Source organism: Grampus griseus, assembly GCF_964374135.1.
Source record: "Grampus griseus genome assembly, chromosome: 3".
Taxonomy (NCBI): domain Eukaryota; kingdom Metazoa; phylum Chordata; class Mammalia; order Artiodactyla; family Delphinidae; genus Grampus; species Grampus griseus.
Genome location: NC_139019.1, coordinates 62,198,787 through 62,220,634, shown reverse-complemented (window position 1 = coordinate 62,220,634; position 21,848 = coordinate 62,198,787). Strand labels below are relative to the sequence as shown.

The following is a 21,848-nucleotide window of genomic DNA, read 5'->3' as shown; positions in this document are numbered from 1 at the left end:
TTTCCTCTTGAGGGAAACATTTTTAAAATCAAAAGATATAAGAAAAATTAGGGGTTACAGTGCTTTGTATGGCAATACAAGTTCTGAAAAGAATATTAAAGGGGCATCCATCTTACACAGTAGTAGGTTGAATAAAGGTATCTATTACCTATGAATGAAAGTATTAAATGTTGAACCTGATTTGAGAATGAAAAATGGTAGATAGCAATTGGTAAAAAAAAAAAGTGACTTTCACTCTTTTCTTATTTCACCTCAGCCATATGCAACCTCTGAGAGTCGTGCTGCTTTGAAAAGAAGTTCTGGAAATTTCTTTTCCCTTTAAATACTGCTGCCTTGTCCTTTAAAACTCTAGCATGCTTGTGTCTTTTTAAATAGAAACTGAGGTTATACAAGACTTAGCAAATTATAGAACAGAAATAAGATTCAAATACATCCAAGATAAGTCTCATTGCTCCTTTTATTTTAATAGCTGAAGAGATTAGAATTTCCAAACAGCTATACCAATCCATGAATGTTTAGAAAGAAACATGAACTCTTTCCTAATACATTGAGTAGCCGTTTATTCTAAGGCTCTTACATCTTCAGGCTTGAGCTTTCAGAGTAGATACTACCAGGTAAAAATATAGTTCTCAATCTAGGAACCCCAGATAGAGTTTGGAGAATCTCTTTTTCTTTATTATATATTTTTTAAAGCTACCAAAGTAACACAGGACCATTGCTCCCCAGCCTTACTGAAGGGAGGTGGATCCAGCCTAGAAAAAGATGTAGAGAGCCTGGGTACCCATCCCTTCTCAGCCTCCCCATTGGTCTGAATGCTTCTTAGTGGTAGAAATGGGTCAGAAAAGTGAGGGAACAACTCTGGAACTCTGAGCTTTGAATATTTACTGATCAGGTCCCATAGGACTGATTTTCTAAGAAAAAACTTAAAGGAATAGCAAAGTCCCCGTAGCTGGTGTCCCATAGCAGTGTTTTTCAATCTGTGGGTCAAAACTCATTAATGGGTCATAAAATCAATTTGAGGGGTCTTAACCAGCATAGTATTTTATTAATGAAATAGGACAGAAAGGACTGGAATAAAAAATACCAGAATGGATCACATTTTATTTCAATGGTTGTACATGTACTTTACTGGGTCATTATATCAATATAAATTGTGTTTCTTATGAAGGGTCATATTCAGAAGAGCTTGGAAGTCACTTTCCTATACCACTTTGTCTGTCCCTGTCTGGTTGCTGAGCCATTTATGACAGCTCACATCTCCTCCTCCTTACTAGCCTGCAAACTTCTTGAAGTGGGACTAATGTCCAAATTACTTTTCCTTGGCCACAGTGATTTCCTTAATACCGTGTACATGGTGGGTGCTTAGTAAACCTGTTTAATATTTGCTTCTTATTTATTTTGCTTTCAAGTTATAAATATATACTTTTCAAAATTGTCAAGTACTATTTGTAATTGTTTTGTTACATGTAGGCTGGGGTTCATATAAGCATTGCCTTTTAACCATCTTTTCCTTATTTTTGGAACTGAGGCCCAAACATAGACTTCCAAGCATAGAGGAGGTCACTGAAAATGGGTTCCGCGGAGGCTATTATGCAGATCTGAACTTCTGTTTTTCAAAGAGCTCTCTCAGCTGCTGCTCGGTCGTGGCTTCTTTCTGCTGCATAAGCTCGGCTGTTCCTTTGGTCACTCCCCAGGCATCCGGCTTTGACATAGAAGGGTTGTACGGCCTGCCTGAGGCTATCCGAAGATTCTCCCAGTATTCCTTCCTGGCCCTGGGGGAACAAAACACACAGCAGGAGACTTCTCCCTGAGCTTCCCTCTCTAGGTCGCAGAGCTAAGACACCCCTGTAGAGCTGTCTTTGGGCTCTTGAGAGTGTGTCCATTGAAACACATTTATCTTTTTCTTTCAGAATCTGTAGGTCTAAAGTTACTTTGAATTTCTTCTTTTTACATACACATAGGTTCAAAAGCTAAGAGTTTAGAATAGGGACATTTTCTATCCAAATTACCCTACCTCTCCATCCTCACTTTCTGGCACTCTACTTCCTGAGCCAGCTGAGCCCACATTTGCTGCTCTCCCCAAAGCCAGTGTTGCTTCTGCACCTCTCACCCTGAGGATCCCGCCCCAGCCTCCTTTCTATTTCCCTTGTCTCCTAGTTCAGGCCTCGCCATGTTTGGTATCTTCCAGCAGAGATTTCCTCACAGGTTTCCCTGTCTCGAGGCTACTGAAACTTGCAAATCTAACTTTGTCTCGGACCCCTTGAGACCCTCCAGGCTCCTCACTGCCTTGGGATGAGATCATCTCAACCTCGTGAGCATGAACAAAGGCCACCTCCTGTTCCTGACCTGTGTCTTTACCAAATTCTGAATCCAATATTCTCAAACTTCTAGTGTCTCAGCACCTTGTCCTCTTGCCACATCTCAGTGCTTCCCTCTAGGCTGTTCTCCTGTCTGGCCATCTAATTCGTCCTTCAGAATTCAGCTCTGGTGTTAGCTCTGTAAGAACTTCTTCACCAACCTTCCCACCTTTCCCCCTGTGGGCCATTAGTACAGACTCCACAGCACCTGTGCACATCTTCATCCTTAACTTACCATACCAGTTTGAACTTAGCTGTTTATTTCTCTGCCTACTAGACTGTTACCTCCTTGGGGACAGGCCTGTGCCTTGTCCAACGTGCTCCCTCAGCAACCACAACGGTGCCTGACATAGTTGTGCTCAACTAATGTTCACTGAACAGAGGGAAACTGCTCCCTCTGCTTGGGGTGCATCCTCCACCCTCTTCTTTATCCCGTGGAAGCCTACTCAGCTCTTCAAAATCCAGCCCCAACGTCCCTTCTTCTAAAGTATCTATTAGGTAGCGATAGTTATTCTCTTCTCTTCATTGTTACTTTTTTATCCATGCCTCTACTCAAGCAGTTAACTACCTCACCTTTCTTCTCCATTTTCCCCAGTAGACCGCGAGATTCTCTTAGCCAGGGACCACAGCCTTTCATTTCTATATTCCTAGTGCCCTGCACATAGCCTGGTGTGAAACTCTGTTTGTTTATTGTTCCTGTTCCCCACTGGAATGTAAACTCTGTGGGTAAAGACATGTTTTATCTCATTCACCACTGTCTTCCCAGCTCTAAGGTTCGTGCTTGGCACAGAACGGGCAATTAATACTTGCTGTACTTAAATCCTAACAACTGATTCACTGTTAGTGTCCACCACATGGATGGTGCTTTCCTAGAGTGTGAAATCACATTTTGTTGCAACTTACATGATTTATATTCTATATTCTTAAAGTTTTCCCCAAAAATCACTCCATAAAGCTACGTTATAAACACCTCTATGAGAGAATTTAAAGAGGATAACTGATTCTTTACCATTACACAGCAAATAGGCTGCAGTTTGGGTAATGACCTCATTTGGACATCTTCATAATCTAAATGAGTTTGGTTTGGCAAATACAGTTTAAGGTTCTTACCTTGCTCTGATCCAGGGTTTGGTGTGCATGTCCAAACCACTTCCCCAGCTGCCATGTTTTTCTGAGGCTGGTGGCAAAAATCCCCTTTCCGGGGCCAGCTCCTCTGCAATCGCCCTGATGTGGTAGGGCTCAAATCCACAGCACCCACCTATGTACCTGACCCCCAGGTTGTAGGCCTCTCTGGCGTATTTTTGAATATCCCATCTGGTTGCCACTCTGGGCTCCAGTCCTGTAATAAATGACACTCTGCTTAAATTAAAAATAGATATTCAAAACAAACAGCTATAATAAATGCGTAATTTTCAATAAATGAGTTAGATAAGTTGTCAATATTTAGTTCCTAACTCTTAAAAACTATTAGCTATTTTGCATTGACATATCCAATTGTAAATACTGTGACAGCCGGACTTCAAGATGATTCCCAATGATCTCTGCCCTCTGACGTTCTCACCCTTGTGTGGACCCTCCTGTATTGTGTCAGGTTGGTCTGTGAGACCAATAGAATATGGCAGAAGGGATGGTTTGTGACTTCTGAGGCTAGGTCATAAGAGACATTATGTTTTCTGCCTTGTTCTCTCCTGGAACGTTCAGCCCAGTTGCCGTGTTGTGAGAACACTCAGATACCACAGTGGAAAGCCCATGAGCTAAGGAGCTGAGGCCTCCAGTCCACAGACAGAAAAAAACTGACCCTGACTCCCAACAGCCAACTGAGAGAGCCTGCAAGTAGATCCCCCAGCCCCCATCAGGCCTTCAGATGACTATAACCCTTGCTAGAGTCTGGACTGCAACGTATTAAGAGACTCTGAGCTAAGCTGCTCCCAAATTCATGACCCACAGCAACTTGAGATATAATAAATATTTGTTGTTTAAAGCCACTAAATTTTGCAATAATTTGTTCTACAGCAATAAATACCACAAATGCCTTGCCGTTCTTCTTCTATGGTTCTTCTAGACGGATTATTTTCCAGGGTCCCTCTAGAATATGGGGTAAGGACCTTAGAATGAAATAGGAGGCTGGCCAGGGTCTGGCCCCGCTCACCCGTGGCTTGATTCTCCAGGTAGACTCACCCCTACTTCCCACACAAGCTTTATCCCTCTTCCCAGACTGCAAGTATTACCCCCTTCATCTGCTTGGTCTCTTCATTCAAATCTGTTACACAGTAACCCAATGATGGTAACTTCCCTTTGCCCCACAAACTCAGATATTGCTAGAATATCTAAGCAACATTCAGAATAGGAGAAAAGTATCTGGGTGATAACCTGGTCTAAACGACTTATTTTTTCTGATGAGAAAATTAAGATCTGGGAGAACTAAGAAATTTTGCTAAGGTTCTGCAACTTAGCAACAGAGCTGGAACCAGAAACAGAATCTTTGCTGATCCTACCCAGGAAGGCGTCCTTTCTGCCAACTTCAGGTATGACGAATTGGTTGTCTACCTAGGTGTTGACTCATCTTTGATTTTACATTTAAGTTCAGAGGTCTTTTTTGCTTGCCGGTCCTGTCTTTTCCTAATGTCTAATTTAAAAGTTTTGGGTTGCAAGGAGAGAAGCTGGGGGCAAGATATGAGGGGATTTGCAGCCATTACTTTACATGATAAAGCTCTATGGCTAGAGATTTCTTTGGAATTTGTCAAACATAAAGACCCTGAGATGATTTATAAAATGTCTGTCTTACCGAAGGGGAATTCTGGCAGGTCGATAAATCCCTGTTTGCCACAGTCGGGAGTGTGGTAGGCCAAGGGCTGACTCATCAGGTGGGCTTTCAGTCCCGCGGCCTCCAGGCCTTCTTTCATGAGCTTCACTGTTTGTAAGCTAGTTGTGAGGTCAAAATGGCAGTTCACGCCAACGATGGAAGCTCCTGCAAGTGGGAAGAACATTTGAGCTTTAGGGATTCACCAGGTACCAATGGGCCCGACTCTCTTCTCACTCAGGGAGCTTTTATTTGGAATGGTGAATTGGAAGTATGGCACTGGGTCCCTGCAAACTTATCTCACCCTTGGGCAAGAATGATTAGTAACAGGCAGCAAGCCCTTTCTGCGAACAGTGCTTTGAAGAGTCAGCTATATTTGAAGTGTCGTTTATGCATACTTGGCTGTCCATCATTTTTTGAAAAATATAATCATTATTAGAGGTTTTTTTAACTTCAAATTTTAGTAGTCATTTTAAAAAAATCATCATTGGACTGTTCTTTAACTTCAAATTTTAGTAGCCATTTTTTCAATCTTTGACATTATATTTGCAAAGCATGATAATTTTTCACGACTCCCAGCTGCCCCATGGCACCTGTGGTTACGACTCATCTGAGGAATAAATCAATGTTTCCTTTTATCAGGCCAATTTAACAATATTATTAAGTTTCTTGGGCATAACAGCAGAGTGTAATTTAGGAAACGGTTTTTCCGAAACTTTCGTACAAGTGAAATCATATAATATGTGTCCTTTCCTGAATGGCTTATTTCACTTAGTACAATGTTTTCAAGGCTCATCCCTGTTGAAGCATGTGTCAGAATTTCATTCCTTTTTATGGCTGAATGATATTCCATTGCATGTACATACCACATTTTGCTTATCCATTCATTAGTTGGACACTTGGGTTGTCCAACAAAAAGGACTTTTTTGATGAACTCATGGCCTAGGATTTTGTAGCTGGGATATAGAGATGCCAAGAACAAGGAAAGGAAAGATTCATTCTGGCCACAATGAGAGCGGCACCAACATCCAGATTCCAGGAGCAGCAGAGCTGATGCTACACGCTGTGACCTCCAGTGTTCAGTGGCAGGCGTCTTAGCGGTCCTCACTGGCCTGGGCCTGCAGTTCGCTCTTCATTTTTGTTCCAATCTGGCCTCACTTCCCGTCATTCCTCTGAATCAGTTTTTGTTAAGGACACCGATGACCTCAATCTTGCCAAGTCTGGTAGTCACTTCTCTCTTCTCATCTTACTCAACGTCTCGGCAGCATTCAACCTCGTGGCACTCTCTCCTTCATCGATACTCCCCTTCTCTTGGCTTCTGAGAACTTCCCCCACTCTCTGAGTGTTGCCCCTACCTCCCTGGCTGCTTTTTTTTGAGTGTTATGTGCTGACCCCTCCTCAAGGCTAAACCTTTCAGTCCTGTGGTGTCCCAGGATCCCACTGAGCCATCTTCTCTTCTGCATCTACACTTCCTTTTCAGCCCCAGGCTCTCAATACCATCTATATCCAGACCTCTCCCAAGCTTCTCTCTCTAACCCTGCCCTTTCTACTGGGTTCCAGACTGGTATATTCAACAGCTTACTGAACAGGGTCACTTGGGTCTCGACTACCTTTTTCTTCTTTTCTCTTTCTTTCTTTCTTTCCCTTTCTTTTCCTCCCTTCCTCCCTCTCTCCCTCCCTCCCTCCCTTCCTCCCTCCCTTCCTTCCTTCCTTCCTTCCTTCCTTCCTTCCTTCCTTCCTTCCGTCCATCCATCCATCCTTCCTGGTGTCCTGGAGCCACAGTTTCTCTTTCCTTGCTAGATGTCATTACATTAATGAAGTCATCACATCTTGGCTATTTATTGATGTCTATTAGGTATAAAGGTCCTTGTAAGGGGTTTTAGAGAAATATAAATAAAGGACACCAAAGATTTTATAATTTAGCACAGGGCTTCCCAAGGTTTGCTCTATGAAAACAAGGTTCTATGATCAATTAAATTGGGCAGTAGTTATTTACTGTAGTCCCTTCTTGGAGACTGCCAGTACACACGAACACGTCAAAGCCTCTGAGAAGTTCTGCCGCCAAGAGGCTGCTTAACGTGGCTTAACACAGCATTTTCTATCTGTGTGTAACTGCAGAACCCTATTAACAGTCTCACAGATTAGAAAATGTCATCTGAGGACACGTTAAATGTGCGACGCAGCTGCTGAGAGGAGGAAGTGATTATTTGGGGTAGGGATGACTATGTCAGGGCACATGGAAGTTGAACTAACATTGGAAGATGGACTAGATTTGTGAGACGGATATTGACTAAGGACCTGTCATGTGCTGGGTGCTGTGCTGGGCACACGGTACTCCGTGCTGAGCCAAGCAGACATAGTCTCTGCCCTCTGGGATTTTACAATCAAGTGAGAGAGCCAGACATTCAAGACATAAACAAATGAGATAACTGGGGAGTTCTGTGAAGGATAGAAACAGGGTACAGTGAGGTCAAGCACTGTGGCCACTCACTCTGAACAGACCGGCAGGGGAAGGAGTAGATGCAGGCCAAGAATCCCTGCCAATTAACAGTTGGGATGATGAGGGCCTCCTCTCATCTTTTTGAAACATATTAATTTGGTTTCTCCCCCCATTTCTAATATGTAGAATAAAAAATTAGGATTCTACAATGTCATTCCTAAACCTAAATAATTATTATTAGTGACAAGTATGAAGTGACTTTCATGAACTATTAAGAGTTGGATAAAGATGAGAAATTAAACAATTAGCCAGTCAAAATCTCTATTCCACAGAGTGAGTCAGACTCTTCCACGGACACTGTGTTATTCCTCAGGTTGAAAATGAGGCAGCTTTGAAAAAAGTCTGTGAATTTTCCCTAATTGAAATGAGACCCAATATTAGGAATGGAAATTATATGAAAAGGTAAATTAGGTGCTCCATGTCTCACATCAAAGGATATGAAAATTTATTATAGCAATTACAAAAAGTAAAACTTACCGGTCATTTATGAGAATGGAAAAACTTTGGCAAAGAGGGCAACTGACTTAAAAGTTATTAATGTCTAAAGCCCTCAACTTTAGATAGTTTAAAATAAAACATAATTTTTCCTAATGTTCCTTTTGATTTACTAAAATTCTTCTCATTTCCAGGTGTTAAACCTTCAGTGTAGGTCTAATTGCCCATTTCAAAAGGCTGGTATGTCTGTGTATGTATTTTTTTTTAACATTTTTTTCTCTTTGGGACTCAATAATGATATTATAGATATTCCTAAGAAAGTAAATTAATGGCTTTCCTGTAACAAAAGTAGTATATAGTGATTCATAGATGGACCTGCATTTGTATGTCATTTAAAAGACACACTAGGGGCTTCCCTGGTGGCGCAGTGGTTGAGGATCTGCCTGCCAATGCAGGGGACACGGGTTCGAGCCCTGGCCCGGGAAGATCCCACATGCCGCGGAGCAACTACTGAGCCTGTGTGTCTGGAGCCTGCGCTCCGTAACAAGATAGGCCGCGATAGTGAGAGGCCCGCGCACCGTGATGAAGAGTGGCCCCCGCTCGCCACAACTAGAGAAAGCCCTCGCACAGAAATGAAGATCCAACACAGACAAAAATAAATAAATAAATTTTAAAGATAGACACACTAATTGCAAACTGGCCAGAACGCATCATCACCTGCTTTCACCAGGCGCACTGCACATTCGCCAGGGGCCACACCGTGTAAATCTCCCTCTGGGCCGATGCACATGGTCGCTGCCACTGGTTTTCCAGATGCTTTCAAGGCTTCAACTGCCCATACAGCCTCTTCAACGTGTTCAAAATACTGAAATAAGTTAAAGTCAAGATACTTTTAATCTTGTTTCTTCCCAAATAATTTGAAAACTTATCCTACTGTGTATTAACTTAATTATCCTCAGATGGGTGTTTTTCAAACTCTGAGTTGTGACCCATTAACATTTTTAAAACAGAATAGAAAGGTGATTTCAGCGACTTACAGCCCACAGGTTTGAAGAACACTATGTCACGTTAACTGAATCACATTTAGTTGAAGCCCTAAATTGGAAAAACATTTCAAAACTAAATATTACAGCTACTAGTCATGACTGGTGCCTAACCCCACATGGTCCTCATGAGAGTAAAAGGCAGAGAAAATGTCCTAAGTGTACTCGTCTCATCTTAGATCGTATATGTTTACCTCTGCGATCAAAAAGTCCACGTTCTTCTTCATGAAGACCTCTAACTGTTGCTGGAAGACTTTTTTGACTTCAGTTTCCCTCTTGCAGCTAAGGTACGAAGGTGTCTGGCTTACGCCTCCTGCCACCAAGGCGTCTCCCTCATCAGCTACTTGCCGGGCAATATCACAAGCAGCTTCATTGACTTTCTGCCCCTAAAATGGATGAATTTATGATACGTCTACATTTTCATGTGAAATTGAAGCAAAACTGTTATTCAACGTCCAAATCTCAGTTGTATGTTATAACAGTGATTTTATTCCAGAAAACGACAGTGATGGAATAGTTCAATGCTTTATGGAGTTGAGCAATTTGCAGTAACAACATTGCCAATAACAGTGATTAAAAAAAAAAAATCTAATGATGGTATTTAGGATATTATATTATACCAAAGGTCTGTGAGAGGGTAAAAGTCCTTACATAAAAGGATCTGGTATCTTCCAATGCCTAAGCTGCTCTTAGAAGAATACCTAGCAAATAGTGGTGATGATGATGATGATTTGCTTTTATGATTAATAAGAATAAAATTCAATTTAAATTACTACAGAATTCATGACTTTTTGTCATTATATATTTTTTCAACAGATACATGTATCACAAGTCAGGTCTTTTCTGATTTTTTAGACAATATAAATTGATGTTTGTCCTCAAAAAACCCCAGTACTAGAGATCACACAGACTCATGTAATTTTAGAATTCCTTTTTCATTTTAGAGATGAAGAAATTGCTGATTTGATGGGATAAGTAAATGGTTTGCCCAACATCACGCAGTTGATTGTAGCTGAGCCTGGAAGATTCTAGGTTCACTGACTCCTGGCACATATGACCTTTCTCCTATACTGTGTCACATTAACAAATCGTAAAGATGTAAGAGTTTCGGACTTCCCTGGTGGCTCAATGGTTAAGAATCCGCTTGCCAATGCAGGGGACACGGGTCCGAGCCCTGATCCGGGAAGATCCCACATGCCGCGGAGCAACTAAGCCCACGACCCACAACTACTGAGCTTGCGTGTCACAACTACTGAAGTCCGCGCGCCTAGAGCCCGTGCTCCTCAACAAAGAGAAGCCACCGCAATGAGAAGCCCGCGCACTGCAACAAAGAGTAGCCCATGCTCGCCGCCACTAGAGAAAGCCCGTGGGCAGCAACGAAGACCCAATGCAGCCAAAAATAAAATCAATCAATCAATAAATAAAATTAATTTTTAAAGAAGATGTAAGAGTTTGTAAGGATACTCCTTCAGCAACTTAGTCAAGAGACTGAATCATTAATAGTTAAATACTTCTTTGATCTGCTTCATTAAATGCCTTTCTGTTAATTTGAGGGACGCTAGCTAAAACCTAAGAATATTATTTACACATATCTCGTTTCTGTATTGTTTAAAACAAAACAGAACTCTAAAGAGGCTCAACACTTTTCTCTATGAGAGCTTTGGTAATGACACGCGTGTCTACTGTGTCCTTCTAAGAGCGCCATGTGTGGTGTTACTCACGGATATTTTCTCTGCAACATAGTTTCCCCTGTTCTCCAGCTTGTCTTCACTGGCGTAGAAGGTGAAGGTCTGCATGACATTCGATCCAGCTCTGAGGAATTCTCGATGAAGCTGGCGAACTGGGAGATTGAATGAGGGAAAGTTATTCATTGTTAACAGTTTATTAGTCTGTGATGCTTTCAAAAGGCTCTCAGATAAACAACTATGAAAACAGCTGCTTAAATTCCTGGTTGCCTGGCATTTGCTCATCCTGGGGGCAAATGAGGGGTGGATCTGGAGTCTCTTGCCAGGAGAAAGAGATTATCTCTGCCATGGATGTGGGGTGAAGGGAAGAGGGAGGTCCCACAGAGGAAGAATCATCTCAGTGCTTTTGCCAGGCAGAGAAGATGGGGAAGGACATTCCCTAGAGAGGGAACAGCCCGAGCAAAGACAAGGAGGCAAGAAAAGTCTTGGCATTTGGGGGAGTGACAAGCAGTCTGAGTGGCCGGAGTTGAGGATATGCTGGAGAAGTGGTGGGAGATGCACTTGGAAAGGCGGGCTGTCAGAGTGTAAAACAGCCTAGCACATCATCCCAAGGAGTCTAGGTGCCAGACCACAGGTATCAGTGTTTTTGTTTTGTTTTTTTAATTTATTTTATTTATGTATTTTTGGCTGCACTGGGTCTTTGTTGCTGCGCGCGGGCTTTCTCTACTTGCGGCGAACAGGGGCTACTCTTGGCTGTGGTGCACGGGCTTCTCACTGCAGTGGCTTCTCTTGTTGCAGAGCATGGGCTCTAGGCACGCAGGCTTCAGTAGTTGTGGCATGTGGGCTCAGTAGTTATGGCTCACAGGCTCTAGAGCACAGGCTCAGTAGTTGTGGTGCACGGGCTTAGTTGCTCCACGGCATGTGGGATCCTCCCGGATCGGGGATCAAACCCGTGTCCCCTGCATTGGCAGGTGGATTCTCAACCACTGCACCACCAGGGAAGCCCAACTCAGTGTTTCTGAAAGATAATTCTGGTAGTAGAGTGGAATAAGTGTTGGAGAAATGTTCGCAATCTAGGTTCATGGGTGAATACCACGTGGCGAAGCTTTCATTGGCTGGAGGAAATATGGTGGGAGGTTTCTTTTTTTTTTTCCCCCATATAATCAAATGTATGCAATTTAAAGAGTTATCCTTTGCTCTAAAATAGTGGTCCTAAACCTTGGTTGCCCATTAGATATCCTGCAAGCTTTTCAAAACTTATGAAGGTTAGTGTCAAATCCACATATATTCTAATTTAATTGGTTTGGGGTAAGGCACAAGCAATTTTTTTTAAAGTTTTCCCAGCTGATTCTTATTTTCAGTTTTGTTGAGAATCACCATTCTAAGAGAGCAGGAGGATGTTTCTTCTATAAAATGATATTGAGACTTAGATGGTGTTTTGTTTTTGTCAGGAGAAATGACTGGACAGAGTAAGAAACCAACAGTCGTATATTGAACCCTAAAATTTATTTTGAAATTTCAGACTTATAAAGTCTGCCGGTCTGGGAACAACTACGTTAGACACTAGGAAATTATTAGGACACTGGTGTTCTTAGCCCTTCAGAGGCTAAGACTGGAGATTAGTTTGGCATCTTTGCAACCCAGATGCCTAGTAGAGTGCCAAGAACATAGGAAGCTCAGTTTTTGTTTATAAATGGACAAAAAGGTGGGCCAAAAACGCTTTTGAATTTCAGAGAATGGATTTCTAAGCTTGAAGCCAAATCTCTGCTTTTAAAATCATGGAACCTTTCGTTCTCAGTGGGAACTTAAAAGCATGCCTAAATTAGGGGGTTTCAAAGTTGTTTTAATTAGCAGCAGAATCAACTGAAAAACCTTACATACAGTCAATCAGATAAACACAGAGTGCTGAGGTTGGAGCAAGGGAGAAGGGACTACAGACTTGGTATCTGGGACAGAATGGTTTATGAATAAGAAGTCCACCCAGCTGGCCCTTTGATGGATTTCCAGAGGCTGTAAAAAAAAAAAAAAAAAAACAAGCAAAAACTCTGGAATGGTGTGCAAATTGTTTACCTGTATGTACATTGTATATTGCTCATAGGGTCTATAGTCTTTTATCAGGTTTTTTCAGAGGGCAGTGAGTCAGAAAGGTGAAGACAACCTTTTCACTCTTAATAGATTTGATATGATTTGATTATTCCATCATGCTTCTTAAAAATGCCATGCTTTTCAAAGTGTGACCCTACTAGACTCACTTGGGGACAATTAAAAATTCAGATTCCTCAAACCCCTCCAGACCCAGGGAAACTGATTCAAAGCTGATTCCACTGAGTGCAAGAACCACAACTTTTGGCATAAATTTTAGTAGGAGAGTTAGTCTGGTAATTTCTGAATATCCTTTCAATTTCTATTTTCTGTTTCCTCTCATCATAAAACGATGAGTTTTCATCCTCTAACCGACAATAGGGTATGACCAGTTCACATGACAATGATACAACTTATGCTAATTGATTATATTCATTTTATGGCTTTACACTCTTCATATACTAGTTTTATTTTAGCATCACAGAAGCTAAATATTACCAACTTATGTGTGTGTGTATATGTATAAAACATATGACCCAGACATATATGTACAGAATATAGATATTACCTTGTACACTTACTTGAGAAATGCAAGTCTTTGAAATTCCACAACAAACTCTAAAAGGTCAAATAAAAATTTGCAGTATTTCTTCAGTGGGACAATAAATTTGCAGTAAAATCATTTGGCAGCAAAATGTCACCTGAACTAATGTGAGGATATTTATAATTGTATCCTATTTAGTGTGGGTAGCCATATATTTTGATGCAAAAAGAGTATTCATGTGTTTGACGGGGCGTAGGGGAGCACTTCAGACCCTAATAAGAGCGTTATGCAATATGTAGCATATGTAATGTATTAACTTTCTAAAATTCCCACAAATTCTGGATTCTAAGACGCATTTGGCCCCAAAAGGGCTTGGATAAGGAATTGCAGACTTGTAGCATAACCTTCCCTTTCTCACTGCTTCCAGCACTAAAAAGTCAAGTCCAGGCACCACTCCTACAAAAGTGTTTTGGGTGCCGTCCAGTCTACAGGGAAACTTTTCAGGGTCTATATGAATTCTAGTTATTACCCAGTCAAAATTAGAAAAGTACCTGCAAAAACAAATTCATTTGCATAAAGTAGCATGACAATGACCACCGCTCTCATTTAGAGCATGAATGTTTTAAACACATTTCACCACCCCCCACCCCAGAAAAGGTTAAATACATCCAAGGTCGTATGAAATGGTTCTTTGAAGATAAGTTACAAGCAGATTTGTCTTTTCTGATGCGTCCTGTAGTCCACTGTGTTTGACAGAGTTTGAACTAGGCACTGGCAGAGTTGAATATAGGGGATTTCAGTCTGTAGCAGAAAGGATTAAATCTGATGACTCAGTATCATGGAGTTTTCATTAATTCTTGGAAAGCAAGGAGCTCGCAGAAGAAAAAGTAGAGCAAATGCTCAATACATGTAAATAAGCTCAAAATATTCAAGACACAAATGGCCAAGAGATCAAATGTGCTGTTTCTGCATTAATAAAATCAAAGAAAATCGGTATCAGAGCAGTTTCTCTTGAGCTCCTCTAATGTGTGACTTTAAAAAAGTAAACGTGACTAACAAAATTGAAACTTGCAGTTTAAACAACAGTCTTATTTTGTTTCCATGGCAAAGTTTGGGCAAAGGTAGTTTATCGTTAATGTCAGTTTGGCCAAAGAAATATTTCATTCTGAGTTTAACCCAGCAAGCAGACCTTAAGAAACAAACCATAGATATATTAGAAATTCTCACTCTCAGGTCTTAATTATGCCATTGTGTTCCTTACATCCCTTCGACACAATGCTTCTGAAAGTGGGGTTTACCTTGCCATCGTTTGGAGACAAGTATTATAAATATGCAGGTTCCTGGACCCGTCACAAACCTAATGAAACCAAATCTATAAGTGGGGTCTGGGAATTTATTATTTTTAACAAACTCCGCTGGTGAAACTAAAATTCGAGAACTCTTATTGGCTTAGCTTCCAAAGCTTACTAATTGCATTTTTTTTTAAGGGTAGAACACAGTATTATTTCTACGTTTATTTGGGAATATAAAAGTTGCGTGCATTTGCTGGGTTTCATAGTGTGACTGTGGCTCTTCTATTTTGGATATTTTTTTGGGACAGTGTGATTTGAACACACTTCTGTACTTCTCTAGCAGTAATAGGTTAATACAACCAAGAATATTACCAAGAGGGGAAGCAACTCACTCAAGTTAATAACAAGAGCGAATAGTTGTAGTGTTTAACATGAGCCAGGCACTCTTTTGAACACTGCACATATCATTTATTTAATCCTCATAACAACTTTATGAGGTAGATGTCAATATTATCTCGGTTTTCTTAGCTAAGTAATTTCCCCAAGGCCGCACAGCCTAGCGGCTGTGTCAGGATCTGATCCAGTTTGTCTGGATCCAGAGTCTGTACTGATTCTCAAAACTGTACTGTCTCTCAGTTTATGTTCTTGGTTAATTTCCATCCTTCGTCACTGAGTTTATTGGAATACGCTCTTCTTTAACGTAAAAAACATCTGTTTATTATTTTATACAATATTCACAAGAACGCTGGTTTCCTCTGAAAGATTTAAATTCTTTCAGAGTGTTGGTTGCTGACGGCTCCTGGCTGAGACCCTTCCTAGGAAGTGCCCTAGGCCAAAGGGCACTCCTTTGCCCAGGATTCAGCCCTCTCCTGGAGGAGGGGAGCGCTGACAGCTTGTGTGCAGGGCTTGGTCTGTTAGTAGGGGGAAAACACAAAGACTTAGCCGCCTTGCCTCAATCTGGGACAACTCTGAGGGGCCTGTGCAATTCCAGAGCTCCCTGAGAGATTGGCTGGGGTCTCTGTTACAACTCTTCGCAGCTTAGTTCCACGTCTTCCCTTTGCCCAGTCCTGCTTCCCTCACTCCCTTAGTTCACTCCCAAGAGTAGAACCCCTGAGCACAACTCTCTACTTCATAATGTGTTTTCTGAGTGGTCTGACCTGCAAGAGTTGAAGCCAGAACTAGTCATGGGAAATAACTCTGAAGGCATCATTTTAGAGTCAGATCTCCTTCTGACTAGCTAGTAATGAGCACCCACACATCACAGGTGATGGAGCTCCCAGCATGCTCTAGGGGTACAACTATTAAAACCTCAACCTGTAGTGAATTAGGATGAGATATCCTTGGAAGGGAATGCACTAGCCGGTGCACTATGTCAGATGTTTGAGAGGTCCAGGGGAAGTAGGAACTATATGGACTCCAGAGCTAGATGGCTATTGTTGGGTACCACCAAATACTGGACAAAGACAATGAAAGGCTACAGGTGAGTCATCTCCGATTTCAGGCAATGTGTGAGAGTCTGAGGATCTTCTGGGTGGTATGTAAAGAGACTCAGTTCCTGTTGCTAGAGAACAGAAAAACTGAGGCTCTGGCCCGGGACTAAATTACATAGGCAGCAGAGTTCTCAACTGGGAAAGCATTTTATTGCCAAAAGTTAGGGTCTGATTAGGAAGAAATGGGACCCTCAGATCTGGAATAAAGACATATGGGTGGATTAACCCATTAGCCTTGAAAACCTACATCCCTCAGAAGTCCATGGACCTGCAAAAGTGACCCATTCCTCCCTTTTAAAGATTAAATCTTCGCTATTCCTTAAGGCTGATACGGAGGCCCTAAGAGACAGCATTTATCCCCTTCAGATTGCATCCTACCTCCCCTCCTGTCCATAAAAGATTTGTGGTCAAAAAAGTAAAGTGAGAATAAGGTGTGTGGGTGCAGGTGCAGGTTAGGTAGGTAGTTGAACAGAGTGGCGCTAGTATACAATGAATTTGACTAGTTGGCAGATACATAATGGAAGAGGGCTTATCTGCAAGATGATGATTGATGCTGTATCATGCAACTTACAGTGGGTTAAGGAGGGAAGGTGGACTTGTGGGGGAGAATGGCTAAAACACACTAAAATGGTAGAGCCAGAGTCGTGATGAGATTGAAGAATAGGAGCACTAGAGAAAGTGAGCAGAAAAGATAGGAGGGGGTAGTCAGAGAATGTGGTATTTGTCCTTGAGATTTCAGAGGTGGACAGCTATTGGCGATGGTGAGGTCTAGGAGAGGGTTGCTAAGGTGGGAATGGAGGGAAAGTTTGCTGGAGATGAGGAGGAGATCAAGGCACTAACAGGAAGAGTGCTGGATGGATCACATGTATGGATGTTGAAGTCAACTAGAGTGTTGAAGAAGGGAGGGGCAGAGAAAGGCAGTGAGCCAGGTTCTAGACTCATCTAGAGTGAGGATCAGTGAACAAGAGGTAGATATAGGGCTTCCCTGGTGGCGCAGTGGTTGAGAGTCCGCCTGCTGATGCAGGGGACACGGGTTCGTGCCCCGGTCTGGGAAGATCCCGCATGCCGCGGAGCGGCTGGGCCCGTGAGCCATGGCCGCTGAGCCTGCGCGTCCGGAGCCTGTGCTCCGCAACGGGAGAGGCCACAGCAGTGAGAGGCCCGTGTACCGCAAAAAAAAAAAAAGGTAGATATAGATGACAGCAACGGGCCATTGATACTTACGCAACAGGCAAACCTGTACTTATGTACCTAGCACAGTGCCCAGCAGGCAATAATAAATATTTGGATACCACGGCATGAATGTATCTGTTTGATGGCATGCTTCTAGACTTGGGTCAACATAGTGGTCTTTTATGAGAGCTTAGAATATAGCTGTGCACCAACCTGCTTCTGGGTGTTCCACAGCAGCTTCTGGGGTCCAAGGTCCTGCCTTCACATAGCCCCTCTTCTCCAGTGCAAAGACAAAACCTCCATCTCCAATCATGACCTCTCCAGAGTTTAACCGTTCTAGGATGCCCTAAAATTACAGAAGAGGAGGAAGAAAAGGTGTTACTTGAATTTTTAAGACAATTTTCTACCTTTAGAACTTTTGCTATCGTATTCTTGAGAAGTATGATTTCTTTAGAATTCTCAGAAAATATCTATTTTATACAGAAATTTGTGACTATATTGAGAATCACCAGAATGCTAATATATTGAAAGTTTGTGTATCCATGTGTATGTGACAGGGATGGGGTCTTTCCGAACACATTAAAGAGTATTTGAAGAATATTGTGGGAGGATGTTATGTTTGAATAAACATCTTCAGAGGGATTAGATGAAAAGGTTTTGTTGTAAAGCCTCATTAGATGAAAAGGTTTTGTTGTAAATAAATACTTAAGCACACCTTCTTAAAATGGTGATTGTTAGTCTTTCTTCTTATTCTATCAATAAACTAAAGAGAGGATTGTATTTTATAAAGTTGAAGTGGCATACAATGCTATTAAGGCATTTTGAGACTGAAAAGTCAAAAGATATTTGGTGAAGACAGAAGGAAGGAGATACTACCACAAAGAGGGCCAAATCAATTAAAGACTTCTGTCTCTGGTGTTAAAATTCAGTTTCCATAATAGCAGCTGCATTATGCTGTCCAGGAAGTTATGAGTATGCACAGCCTGCTCTCTACAAGTGAGGGAACAGGAAAGAGACAGGTAAATAAAATATTTGTAAACTAATTTCTAATCCAACCTCCATACCTATTCCATGTACAGTACTATGCAATAATTACCCTGGTGTTAATAGAGAAATTTTGAACTTAATATTTTTAAAGGGCTTTGTGACTTAGAAAGTAATTTTCTAGGTAACCATTTTTTTTTTTAATTTCAAAAACTCATAGCCTTTAAAAATAAAAGGTACCCTAATTCAATTTAGGTCACTCTGATTTTACAAATGAAGAATTAAGGTCCAGAGTCTCTGAGTAATTTATACACGGTCTTCCAGGTGCAGTGTATATGGCCTCCTGATTCTTTTATCCTTAAATGGTATCTAGATTTGATTTTAAATGGGGGTGGGGAGGGTGGGATAGCCCTGAAAAGGCTGTGTAAAGTAATAACTTGGTATGTACTTACCTGTTGTGTTCCATTTATTACTAATAATGGTTGACAAAACAAATGCTGATATAACAAGGGTTACAAATTCTGTGAAAGACATTTGTAGGCTTTTCTGTCTTAGGTCCTCACCAACTTCTGCCTCTCTTCCACACCATTTTGAAACTGGTGCTCAGAGAAAAGAAACATCTGACATTTCTACCTTAAAGCAGTGAAATAAGACTATGCTATATATTCTTGAATAGCCCTTCCACATAGAAAAAATGTCAAGTGTACAAGTCCATGAGATAACAGATACAAAAATATAGAATTGATCACATGTAATTTTGAAATCCAAATACCTGTCATGATTACAATGTGTCTAAATGTCACATTTTAGATTGACACATATACACTAATATGTATAAAACAGATAACTAATAAGAACCTGCTGTATAAAAAAATAAAATAAAATTCCAAAAAAAGTCACATTTTAAAACTACAACTTTGATCGTTATGACCCAATTAACAAGAAAAATAGATATATTGCTAGTCGGTGCAGTTGTATAAAAACATGAACAACAGTCAAATAAATGAGATATGACTGGCTACTAATTTTCATTTGGGTGATGTAATTCATGATATTTTATTCGATCACCTAGCAACTCTCATTGGACTCTTGTGTGTGTTTTCAAACTTTAGTAGCACAACACTTAAATGCACAGCATAGCTAAGAATCTGATACTTGGTGGCAGAGTGGCTAGCGGTGATTCAATTACCATGCTGTACCTTAGTTTATTGAACAATTACATCAGGAAGAACACTCTCTTAGATTCTACTGCATTTTTAAATTACCTGAACTTCAGACTTTCTTGTTCCTAAGCTAAGTGGCTTTTTTTTTAAATGGAATGTGCTCTGAGAAAATGCTCAAGATATTGTTTGTGAAAAAGTGTTGCAAAGCAATATGTGTAATATCAGAATTTTTGTTTAAAAAGTACATATTTGCCTAGACAATAAACTAGCAGAATATACATCAAAATGTAGTAGACACTGTTCTTAGTGGTTTTCCTAGTTGTTTACAATGAACTTGTGTTAGTTTTGTAACGTACGTTTTAATTTTAATCAGAAGTATAGAAGTATTATCGTCCATATTTTAACAGTGACATAGGCATGGAAACAAGGTTACCAAAGAAACTTTTTTTTTCTTCCCATCTTATGTCCATCTGTTGCTAAAATAATCCTTTAAAATGTTTCATTTTGTGAGTTTGAGTCTGGGGTAGTGGATTAGGATTTATGGCAACGTAAATCGAGCCAAACCAAGAAAAAATTTAAATCTCTATGGGAATCGTCCTTTCCAGCCTACATCAGCTATTCCTTTAGTAGATATATGGATTGGCAAAATTCTCCACCTAACTGAACAGGTGACAGCCTATAATCGATTGTCATCTCAGCATCTTAAATCCTGGGACTGCATGGCATTTAAAAAAATTAATTGAATTAATGTTTTTCCTTGTGTGGAGGTCTTTTTAATTTGAGGCGGGGTCAGCCTTTTAGAAACTAGGTACAGCCCATTTCTAAAGGGATGGCTGGCAATGAATTTGGGAGGTGGACCTGCCCCCACAGTCCTTAGAGCTGCAGGAGTACAGTTGGCCTGGCCCTGTCTCCTTCGCTGCCATTCCCTGGGCCTCTGTCTGCCAGGCATGGAGTTGGGTGCTTTGACACCCAAGGCGCAAGCATATTCCCTACTCCCTCCGTCCTTCTCTTCCCACTCCTAACCATAGTCCTACTCTCAGTGTATCCATCCATCCATCCATCCATCCATCTCCGGCCCCCGCACCGTCCCCCCCCCCCACCCAGTAACTAGACGAAGGCCCACAATCTGGACTGAAACACTCGTCCCCAGGGAAGGGCGGGCTTGTTACTGGGTTTTTATTTTTAAAACTTATTAACAGTCCTTCCTCAATATCTTACGGCCATTGTGCTTAATTTTTCTGAAACTGTCTTTTCGAGGCCCGCACGGTGCCCTGTTCTGTGATCGCTGAAACCAAACTGCGGGATGAAAACTTACATCATCCAAACAACGCCAGAGCCCTAGGGCTGCGGCGGGGCGGGCTGGTGGGTGCAGCGAGAACCCTGCAAGGTAGGGGCCCTGAGACCCTAGGCGCCTGTGAGTGCGCGGGCGGGAAACGGTGGGAGACCGGGCGCGCGCCTCCCTGCCCTGCAAGCGCTGGGCGTCAAGGGGCGAGCGCGGTGGCACGGGCACAGACCCCAGAGGAGCCCGGGGCACGCAGCAGGGCGACCCCGAGTCCCACCGCCGTGGGGAAGGGAAGTCGCACCTGTGGGTCTAGGAGCCGCATCACGGGAGAGTGCTCAAGACGTTGGGAGTCTCAGCTCTTTGGGGGCGCTCTGGAGTTGGGGGGTCACATAGTTCTAGAGGGCGCTCTGGTCAGGGGGGCAGGAGTGCGGACTCAGAGGCCCCTTGGGGTTCTGCAGCAGAAGTCCTGGGGGGCCTTCTGGTCACAGTCAGGCTCTAAGGGCTCCTCTGCGCTCCCCGCGGCTGAGATGCAATGCGGGGCTGGTTTGTGGATCGAAACTCAGAGCTTTGGCCGGGATGGACAGCGCCCTTGGGTCCCCTGCAGACTCACCTTTTTGGCCTTTTTGCCCCCGACTGGTGCCATCTTCGTGGTGTCCCGGACGGACGGTACTTAACACGGATGAGGACCGGCGAGGCGAGCGTTTCCCCCTGAGAAGCCCGGAGCTGCACGGCGGCAGCAGCCGGGCTCTTTATACCCGCTGCTCCCGCGGGGTGGGTTTCCCCACCCCCGGTGCGGTCCAACGCGGGCCTCGGGCGGGGAACACGCCCACCAGTCCTTGATCCCGGCCTGTCGCTGCTTGGGAACCTGCGTGCGGAGGAGGTGATCGAGATTGTTCTGCCAAAATGGGTGAAACCATCCAGAAGTAAAATAATAATAATAATAATGCTGCCACTGGCTCAGGTTTCAGACCTCCCTGTGCCCGGCCCTTCTTTTCCCCTCGCGGGTCCCCGACCCTGATTT

General features: G+C 42.3%; 1 protein-coding gene across 1 annotated transcript; it reads right to left on the bottom strand.

Annotated features, from left to right (window-relative positions):
* Positions 1–439: 439 nt before the first annotated feature.
* On the bottom strand, positions 440–21,570 carry BHMT (betaine--homocysteine S-methyltransferase). The gene is made up of 8 exons (XM_082650204.1): positions 21,438–21,570; positions 17,612–17,744; positions 10,857–10,975; positions 9,330–9,521; positions 8,810–8,957; positions 5,143–5,325; positions 3,468–3,696; positions 440–1,772 (listed from the first exon to the last, which is right to left on the bottom strand). The coding sequence occupies exons 1-8, from the start codon at positions 21,468–21,470 to the stop codon at positions 1,589–1,591; spliced, it is 1,221 nt and encodes a 406-aa protein (XP_082506330.1). The 5' UTR covers positions 21,471–21,570; the 3' UTR covers positions 440–1,588.
* Between the last annotated feature and the right edge of the window lie 278 nt (positions 21,571–21,848).

Bases quoted from the DNA above. Each gene is read 5' to 3' on its own strand.
- BHMT (XM_082650204.1), bottom strand. From the start codon at position 21,470: ATGGCACCAGTCGGGGGCAAAAAGGCCAAAAAG. The intron at 9,522-10,856 runs GTGAGTAACACC...CATCCATTTTAG, and splicing joins ATGTTGCAGAGAAAATATCC to GGGCAGAAAGTCAATGAAGC. The intron at 3,697-5,142 runs GTAAGACAGACA...CATTTATTACAG, and splicing joins CCTGCCAGAATTCCCCTTCG to GACTGGAGCCCAGAGTGGCA.